General features: G+C 43.7%; 1 protein-coding gene across 1 annotated transcript; it reads right to left on the bottom strand.

Annotated features, from left to right (window-relative positions):
- Positions 1-2,230: 2,230 nt before the first annotated feature.
- Positions 2,231-3,393, bottom strand: LOC123124058 (uncharacterized). Its single transcript, XM_044544764.1, has 2 exons — positions 3,147-3,393; positions 2,231-3,080 (listed from the first exon to the last, which is right to left on the bottom strand). Exons 1-2 carry the CDS (start codon positions 3,372-3,374, stop codon positions 2,556-2,558), a joined length of 753 nt encoding a protein of 250 aa, XP_044400699.1. The 5' UTR covers positions 3,375-3,393; the 3' UTR covers positions 2,231-2,555.
- Positions 3,394-10,297: the final 6,904 nt, after the last annotated feature.

Raw genomic sequence — 10,297 nt, 5'->3', positions numbered from 1 at the left:
GTGTTTTGCTCGAGGTGTTTGCCCTGCAGGGTGGGGCCTCTTTGTAAGTGTATTGCTCGCTGGGTCGTTTCGTCGGTTCATGCGTGTGTATTCGGGGCCACTGTCCATGCGACCAGGGTTTAGTTGGTTCCGTCGGTTCGTACGTGTATATTTTGGAAGCACATGCCCTAAATAATGCACAGATCGAATACAAAACCAACATCAAAATTCTAACCGACTAACAGCACTGAACCAACTCAACCCCACACCCACTCACACCAATAAAACGGAGAAAACCAACCAAAAATAACAGCCAAAAAAAGAAAAGAAAAGCCAAAAAGAAGACTCGCGCAGAAAAGCGCGCATATCCCGCTAGTAATGAACCTACATGCTCTGGAAGGGCGTGCGAAACTGTGTCTAGTAAATTGACAAAGTATATTTCACCGACTAACTTGTGGTTGGATGGTTAGAAGGATAGTCATATCTCCAACCCACTAGGGGTCAAGTACTAAACTTGACATTGATGCTTTTATTTTTGTGAATTCATTTCAGTCCTTCCGGCAATGTTCGTTCAGCGGGTGGAAACGCTCCCGTCGACAAAGACATCTATGGTGACTTCGTCAATCTTAAGATGATGTACCGGCTCAGTCTCTTCGGGATGCTCACAAATATAGATTGTACTTACGTGAGTTTATAGAGATGAGTATATGTATGTATGTATGAGCGTCCGTGTCTATACGGTGCTAAAAAAATGACAAAGCATATTCCCACGTGAATTGAAAGCGCCGACACAGCATACGTATGGCATGAATCATGATCAGTCCATCACCATCTTTATTCTTTGTTTTGCGTCTCTACTTGTGTTTTTGTTCTTTTTGCTACGCTTGGGTCAGGGTCCACCATCACCTCTCTGGCTAGGCTTTTATTTATCTTAATTCGTATTCATCTCATTGGCCTTGAGTCTCGCTTTTGGTTTTTCTCCAGGAGTAAAATTCATTTCTTTTTTTCCTCTTTTTTTTCAACATCTCACATAGATCCAAGGGCCCACGGCAACAAAAACTCGTCTTTTTAGAAAAGACACCCAAAAAGTATCTTATATCTGATACTCCCTCCATTTGGAAATACTTGTTGAAGAAATTAATATAGCTAGATGTATTTTAGTTCTTGATAAATTCATTTTTATTCATTTCTTGAACAAGTATTTTCGGACGGAGAGAGTATTTGTCAAGGAAGCTAGTACAAAGGAAGTACAACTTGACACAAATGAGTGAAAAAGCAAAATTACACTCAAAACCATACTGGTCATTTTCTACCTTCAATTGTTTGTTGCCCACCGGAGCATGAAACTTGCGCTGAACAAGCAGTAAGGGAAAGAGACACATGCAAATGCTTTTGTCATACAAGGCTTTGAAGACCGCAGTAACCACTCATCACGAACAACGAGATCTAGTAGCTATTGAAAAATCATCGGCTGGGAAACACTCCAAAGAACGCATGCCTGCAATCATCACAATCAATCGAGAGTGTTGGAGAAACCGGGCCTTGTCGCCAAACAAACCGAGAGAAGAGGTCGAACTGGACGCACGAAAATCCAGCCAATTGCTTCCCGTGATAGACAGACCAACTGCAAAGATTCGAGGAGAGCCAACAAATATGGCAGCACATACCCTCACTGACCCATCGCCAGTGTCGGATCCAACTTGCTCGAAGTAGGGAGAGATGCAAGAGACCTTATTCGAACACACAATGGTCGCTACCACCTTGCCAATACCGCTAGGGAACGAAAAACCTAAGGGAAAACTAGGATATGAAAGAACAAAAATCTACTAAGGGATGGGTCCCACTCCTCTGGTCGTTGATGAGGCTGCGGGATGGGAGAAGGGAGGGGGACCAATGCAATATACTAGAGGAAAACCTAGGAGGTGGCATGTGTAACAAAATCTTAGTTGAAAACGGTCGAACTAGATGGTGGCCTACCGCTTTGTTTTTTTCTTGAAAACGGTCGCGCGCGCTGGGTTGGCTAGTTGGCCTAGGCTGCTGGCTGGCCTTGCTAGCACTCACTGGGAGTTTTCTTTTTCTTTTCTGCTTTTATTTTTAACCCAAGAGTTAAACATAGTTTAAATTGCTCAAATTCAGTCCATTTCAAATCCTTTGAACACACAACTATTCTACAGGAAACTAGGTCCAATAAAGACCTTAGGAAAAATATTTCCCTGCCCTTATGCAATTAAAAAAAAAGGTTTTATGCGTATAGAATAGCAATATGGCCACTAATCTCGGTCAAGGCAAAAGGAATCCAGAAGCGAAATTTAAATTCCCTGATTACAACACCACGCGGGGTGCACCCTGCAGACTTACAGTAGTAATAAATTGTTCTTGGATACAAATTTAATTACCGATGTATACTGTTGGAACAAGGTGGCCAAAAGGCGCACGGAGAAGTTGAAAGCAGGCAAACAATCCCGAAAAAGAAAGGGGAGGCGAACAAGCGATCTCCACGAACAGCAGGAAAACTAAATAAAAGATGACGCAATCCTGAGCACACACCGCAGAGGGAAGCAATTAATCAGTACGTATCACCCGTCAGCGCCGTCCGGTAGCGGCTGCCAAGAGAACGAGTAACCCATCTCTTGGCTCGTCTTGCATGGGATCTGGTCGCCGTCGACGTACGGAGAGAGGTAGACGAAGAACACCGGCCAGCAATAGTGGCTGACGTTGACGCTCGCCGCCGAATGCTGTGCCTTGTAGGTGGTGTTCACCTGCACCATTACGCGGAATTTCTCCTGCTGTCGGTGCTCTGCGAAGAGATACGACAGCACGCCGTTGTCGTTCTTCTCGGTGATGTTCACCGACCTCCTATCTCTGTGCCAGGTCTGCGGAGGAACGGAGAATTTTAAAGGCATCTTTGGGGAGTACACTCTGTGGACCTCAACCATCCCCGTGAAGTCATCATATGGCATGTCGATGATGCTGATCGTGGTGATGTTGCAGAGGATGCTGCCGCGGCCGCTGGGGTTGTAGGCGAACACAATGACCAAAATCGTCAACAACGTCGCTGGCATTAGTTCTGGTTCTGGACCTTCTGCTGGAAGCCGTCGTGACTGCGGATGGTGGCAGAGATCAAATCAAAATTGCGTCCGAATTTCTTGGTGAGCTTATGTGGTTACCTTCGTGGTCGTCGTCCTGCCCGTCGTCGTCGTCATACTGTCATTCCACCACCGCTGCTGTGTCTGGACATAGCCGTAGCTCGAGAGGCTGATCTTCTCAGGGCGACCCACATCGGTGATCGCCATCACCACCAGCACAAGGACGAGCACGGTAACCACGATGGCAACCGATGTGCGCACCCATCCAAGGCACGGGAATCTTGTGTGCTCCCCGTCGTCGCCTGCCATATTTTCTGTCGGTTGCTGTATGCTGAACCAGTGACGTAACTGCCATCCACTTGTTATTATACTTATTTACGGCATCTCTAACGCCGACCCTCAAAAAGCCTCCAACAGTCCGGACCATGCTGTCTGGATCTATTTTGTCACCCCACGCAGTCCTTTAGTCGGCTCGGCGGTCCGCATATGCTTTTTCTCGCCAACCAGAAGCAATCGAGGGCCAATGCACACGTCAGGACCACTGCGACAATGTGCTTTTTCATGGAGCTCTTTTACCCTACACATCAATTCGTGCGATGTGTACTGTCACTTTCAAGGCATGTGATGTGGAGAGAGGTGCAATGGACTGAGTCTGCGAGAGCATCTCCAGCCGCGCCTCCGGAACGGCCTCCCAGGTGGTTTATTCGCGCCGGCGCCCAAAAAACGGCCCAGTCGCGCCCCCAGGACGCCGAATTCCGCCGGCTTGGCCCGTTTTTGCGCCCGGCGCTCGCAGGCCGAACCTGGCGCACTGGGGGCGTTCGGGGGCTCCGGCGCAAGGGAAAAGCGTTCCTGGGGCCATATTGACAGGCCAAAAGTCAAGCCACCCGCCCAGATTCGCCTCCTACCCCCCGCGCTCGGCCGCCACCTTGCGCCACCCTGCCGATCCCGGCACCGACCACCGCAGCTAGGTAGACCATCCCCAGCCGGGAAAAAGAAGGGGTTTTGCCGAGGCAGCCTCTTCGCCGCCGCCCAGGCACCTTTTTCGGCGCTCCGGCCGTGCAGGGCCTGTACACCGGCGGGCTTGCACCCATCTCGCCCACAAGGTGTTCGGTGAATTGCCCGGCCCGACGATGGACTCCGAAGATGAGGAGGCGCTCGCGGCGTGGCTGGATGAGGAGGCCGGGAATGACGTGCGATGACACTTGAGTTTTTATTTGTTAAACTATATAATTTGTAATGAACTATTTGTTAAACACGCCGAACTATATGACGAAATAATTGATACCTATACCTATACCGAGCACCCAAAAATTGTTTGCGAGAACGTAGAATCGAACTCGCGCCCTCCGCACCGATTCTGTTGCTTGGAGTGTTTCATCCCGTTCTAAAATAGTATCACCTCGACTCTTTGCGTGCAATCACACCAATTTATATACGTGCAGAACCTGCACATATTCAGAAGCTGGCTGCTGGATGATTCTACCTATAGATGATAAAAGAAAGCATGTAGCAGATTCTCAATGAGAGATACGAAGAAGTGGCGGCCGGCAGCTAGAGAGAGGCTGCGGGTCGGTCTTGGGCTGACATGAGTGGAGTGGACGGGCCTTTCAAGCCCACGAGCGTGGAGTGTGGAGGAGCATGGGTGTCGTGGAGTGTGGAGGTACATTTATACTACTTTATTATTGTTTCTTACCATTAACCTGATCATACTTGAATTATTTGTTAGATAAAATGCTCAACACCTCAATCTTATCAGCAAGGCAACAAGAAAAATAAGGTGGTGCCAGGACCGGAACCACAAACACATCGACCGAAATCGGAGAGGGAGATGACATTGTAGACCTTGAGTTCCTGTAAATAAGGCCAACATCATCGACATAAGTGTCCCATTACCTCTTAAAACTGCTCACCGTGTGTTTGAGGTAACGTGTAATTAAATCTACTATTGATATGATAACAGCTAAGTTGACCAATATTCTCTTTAACAACCATAATCAAATTTAATAATTCTCCTGCAACACCACCTTATCAAACCCGATGAATATTTGCAGTGCTATTTCTCGATATTCCTTATGATGTATTGTGTACAACTATATACAAATAATATATGGAGTTGTAAAAACAAGTGCTTTTTTTTCTTTCAAGGTGTTGCAGCGAAGGAGTCCATGAGGTATGAGCTAAGGACATGAAAAGTTTTTTTTCTCCCGTTGCAACACACGGACATGTTTCCTAGTATATATCTATATGCAAAAATTAACGCCGAAACACGCCGAACCGCACCGAATATGGGCCGATTCATGTAGATATCGGGCCGTTTTTGGGCGAAAAGCTGGGCTGAATTCGGCGTCTGGGGGCGACGGCTGGGTGCCAAACTGCCCCAGCGCCGAGTTTATCGCCGGCGCACCCCGAGGCCGCTCTTTTTCGGCACCCTGGGAGCCCGAACGGCTGGAGATGCTCTAGGACTGTCCTCTTTGTTAGGGAATCCGACGCTCTGTTGGGTGTGAGAATGAATGGGAGCGGAAAAGGTGTTGCCACGTTACATGTGGTTCTGTGAAATTCAAAGCAAAAGAAGTCTGGTTTTGGAGAGCGGCGTTTTGTGATAGCTTTTACAGATACGTTCGGTTCCGTGAATTTTTCTATATTATAGTTGGTACTCCCTCCAGTAAAAAAACGTTTTGGAGAGCGGCGTTGTCTCCACAACATAAGTTTGACAACTAAGATGTATTAAAATATGTTTATAAAACCTAAGAAAATTATGATGTTATGAAAGTATTTTTTAAGACTCAAAGTTTTGACTAGACCCTTATTTAAAATGTTATATTTTTGTGAACTAGAGGGAATACCTTTCCCCAGCCTAGTATGAGGCTATAAGCGAGGAAGTGCAGGCCATTTAAGGGCATCTCCAACGGAGACAACGGCATTGAACATGCGCGGACACCAGAGACGTGTATCGGGTGGAGGGCGCCGCCGCTTCATTGGTGGAGGCAGTGAGAGGTCGCGTCTACTCAGGGCTGGCTTCAATGTGCAGCGGCGCGCTCTACGGTGGCATGAAATGCGGGCAGCTGGCGTACGGCGAGAATGCACGCGGGCGAGGGGGGAGGGGGTTTGGGTGGGCCAGGGCGGTCAGAAGCGGGCTTGGTCGTTGTCCGGACACCCATGAAGTCCCCCACGTTCGTCTCCGGTTTGCGGGAGAAAGTACGTCCAGACCGTGTCGCGGACCAATATAGAACCGCGTTGGATGACTTTCGCGGTCCGGATGTATGCAGGCGGTTTGAGGGTTGGCGTTGGAGATACCCTAAGGGCGAGATTCTACATATAGGGAAATCAACAGTACTGCATCAGGTCATCCAGTGATCTAACCAGTCAGCTTGCACGGGAAGATTGCCACATGAGATAATTACTATTTTAGATAGAGTATAGTGCGTGAAGTGAGAGAAGCATAAGATACTCCGAAAGTTCATATCTCAGCTCCAGCTCAAATGCTCACTGAGAGAAGCATAAGAAACTATGAAAGTTCATTTCTCAGCTCGAGCTCAAATGCTCCTGGTATGAACAGTAAAAAATAAAAAAAAAATCTGAAAATAATTGGGGCAAACTTGAAGGAAGTTTTGGAGTGCTTGCAAAGTTTCATCATGAAATAACATTGGTGACAATCATGGCAAAAAACAGAATCAGAGCTCAAAAATGTGTTTGAAAATTACCATTTTCAGATCATCAATATTTTGTTCGCCATGACTTGCAAGAATGTGATTTCGTTATGAAATTTGTGAGCACCCGAAAAATGCCTTAATGTTTTCCACATAAAAAATCAGAAAATTTTGAATTATTTTACTATTTTTCTGAATTTAAAGTTCATGCAGAAGCATATGAGCTCACGAGTAGATACTCCCATCGTTTCTTGCATGACTATTTTTTAGCAACACGGGGATCAATGTAATCATGAAACCAAGAGAATAATAGAAGTAAATAGCCATTTGAATACTACATAAAAGTGAAAAAGTAATTAAAAATGACAAAATTAATAAATGTATAACATGCTATAAATATATATATATATATATATATATATATATATATATATATACACACATATAAATTTTGTGCAAAGATATGACTACTCATGTTCTAAAAAAATATCAAATTTGCACATGAAAAATTGCTATTCAAAGTCTAATTAGATATTTGTGTTCTATTTTTGTACAGCATAGAAATGCTCAAGTTATAAAACATGTATGCATGTGCTGCAGACTCTGCCTAGCGAGAGAACTGCAACACATTCGGCATTCCAAAATTATACGAGGATTTTTTCTGCCAACATGCGCATCATTATTAGCCTCCATGCAGGGCTGTACGTCGGAAAAGAGGGGCCCAGTGTGAAATCAAAATAGAGTCCTAGTTTTTAGAAGTGCGAGTGAAAATATTGTTTATTATGTTACTTCAAACACCTCTTTTTTCCTTAACTCCATGCCACATTGACAAATTTTTCCTACAATGTGTTATGTTACTTGATAAGTTACTACCAGTACTATCAACCTTAGAGAAAAGTGAGTACAATGAGAAAGAGCGTGAATAATTTTGTGTATGTGAACCTTCGGAGTTCTTTGGAAGTGAAAACGACATGGATCGACGTAAGGCTGGGAAAGGCCTTTAGTCCCGGTTCATCAATTGGGACTAATAAATCGGGACTAAAGGCCTCCACCCCCTCTAGTCCCAGTTGGCCATGATCCGGGACTAAATCCCTAACACGTGGCCGACAGCGTGCTGGGGGCTGGGAACCTTTAGTCCCGGTTGGTGACACTAACCGGAACTAAAGGTTTAGGGGTTTAGGGGTTTAGGTTTATGGTTTATTTTACCTTTTCATTTTGTGTTTTTAATTTAATTATTTTTCATTTCAAACATATTTTACGCTACTACACGTTATGCATATATAACAGAATTTCTCGTAGAACCAATCAGATATCATAGAATTTCTCGTACGACCATGCATTGCACACACACACACACACACACATATATATGTATGTGCGTGTATGTATATATATATATATATATATATATATATATATATATATATATATATATATATATATATATATATATATATATAGTAACGCTAAACTAAGCGTGAGTGTAGAATAGCTTATTCTACACCCCAGTAATGGTACATACAAAATCTAGTAACGTATTATATAAAATATAGTAATTTTTCTAAAAATGTAGTAAATTACAAATTTGGATTGTAAAAAAAATATTTTTAGAATTACTACATTTTGTACATCATTTTACTAGATTCTGTATATACTGTTACTAGGGGTGTAGAATAAGCTATTCTACACTCACGCTTAGAATAGCGTTACCCTATATATATATATATATGTATGTATATGTATATATATGTATATACAATTTGGTATATACGATTTCTCCTACAATTTGCAGATCATTACATGTAGGCATTAGGTGAAATGGTATTCTCCGTCGGGTGCTATGACCTGGTCAAGCAAAAATCCCGTCACTTTCTCTTGAAGTGCTCGTATGTGGTCCTTTGGTATGAGCTTATCCCGCATCTCCATCATTTTAAAGAAGGAGATCAATATGAATATATTAGTTGTCTGTATATATATTAGATCATGATATAAAAATTGTGAATAGTGTTCTGGCAAACGTAACCAAAGTTGTCTTGCAGATGTGCTCCTTTCGGACATCATAATGCGAATTTTCTCGCAAACGTAGTATGCACATAAATTATTCCCCTTTTCCTGCCTCATGGACTTTACGAGAAAAGAATTCAAATCAGATACATAATGGTATTGAAACTAGAATTAAAGATATGCGCGGACATAGCTAGTACTACTTAGTTACCTTGGATCGCACCCATTTCAGCTTTGGTGCCCATGCACCGACCATCTCTTGGGTGAACTTTTTTCAAACCCTGCCGGGCAAAGAAAATGAATAAAGGAGTTATTAATTACTTACTTGATATGATGAAGTGAACAAAAGAGGCCAACATAATGCGATAATGATTGAAATTACCTTTCGAGCATCAAATACAGGCGGTAGTATTCTTTAGGGTCTTTACCTAGTGAGTTCAGTACTTCAACTTTTCTCTCGTCAACTCTAATGATTAGCAGGATCCAGTGAAAACTGCACACACATTTGTATAAGCGGGCATGCATAACTCATCAACTATACTTAACATCGAGTAAGCAAAATAGAATTTGTAGTACAAGACAGTAACACTCACTTGAAGTTTTAAGGAAACAATATTTCTGGGTTGGCATTTAGTTCCTTCAAAAACCTTAGCAAGTTGGTCACTATGTCTTTGACATTTTATTTTAACACTTTTTCAAAAATGATATTGGGATCAATGAACCCAATGCCATAGACTCCATCTCTTTTCATTTCAAAAATCTTCATTCTACATAATACCACACAAAAAAATATAGTGAGGATAATTATAGGCAATGAACGAGCTGAGCTAGAGACTTAAATTACAGAAAGAAATCGCTTACAAACAATAGCAACTAACGAGAGATTTGTCCAGTGTGTCTTGATTGAATAACCTTAAAAAATTCTGGCAACTCAATCGACACATCGGTTCCATGGAAGTAATGTTCTGGCTTGACTTTCACCATGAGGCTCTCTCGCCCGTCATTTACTTCTCTCATGTACCAGTCATGTAACCTGCGCATCTGCGTTGATAGAAGCGGCACCTCATCAGGCCTGACCAGAGGGTTCCCGGGGACGTATTTCCATGCTAGTTCCTCCTCTTCAAACCTAGGTAGATCCTCGATGCCTAGGAGTTGTTCAACAGTGACACCGGCCTCTCTAGCCATCTGTCTAGCAGCGTCAGTTATTACTGGCTTATCCGTGGTACTCACCTTGAGGGGGGGGGGGGGTCAATTGTACTACCTGTTCACCCAGCTGGGGAACAATTTTCCCGCTTTATTACTACCTGTGTTGCTCGACTCCTTATCTTTTTGTGCACGATATGACTTCTTAATAGAGCGTTCATAGTCTGATTGCTTTTTCTCCACAGCTGGTTTAGCAAGATCCACAAAGTGTTGTATGACTTTCTCAGGTATTTTCTCATTTGGCGGTGGGGGCGGTTTCGGTGCAAAATGGGCCTTCACTTTGGCAGCCACTTGGGCATTGTTTTCCTCGACAGTCATGTCATAAGCCAACTTCTTTTTGGCAGGAGGCTTGGTTTTCTTCTTTGGACCTACCTTCCG

Source organism: Triticum aestivum, chromosome 5D (assembly GCF_018294505.1).
Source record: "Triticum aestivum cultivar Chinese Spring chromosome 5D, IWGSC CS RefSeq v2.1, whole genome shotgun sequence".
NCBI lineage: Eukaryota > Viridiplantae > Streptophyta > Magnoliopsida > Poales > Poaceae > Triticum > Triticum aestivum.
Note: the sequence above shows the minus strand (reverse complement) of the source record. Positions and strands in the feature narration are given on the sequence as shown.

Coding starts and splice junctions, on each gene's coding strand:
- LOC123124058 (XM_044544764.1), bottom strand. CDS start 3,374: ATGGCAGGCGACGACGGGGAGCACACAAGATTCCCGTGCCTTGGATGG. Junction 3,081..3,146: donor GCAGGACGACGACCACGAAG/GTAACCACATAA, acceptor CACCATCCGCAG/TCACGACGGCTTCCAGCAGA.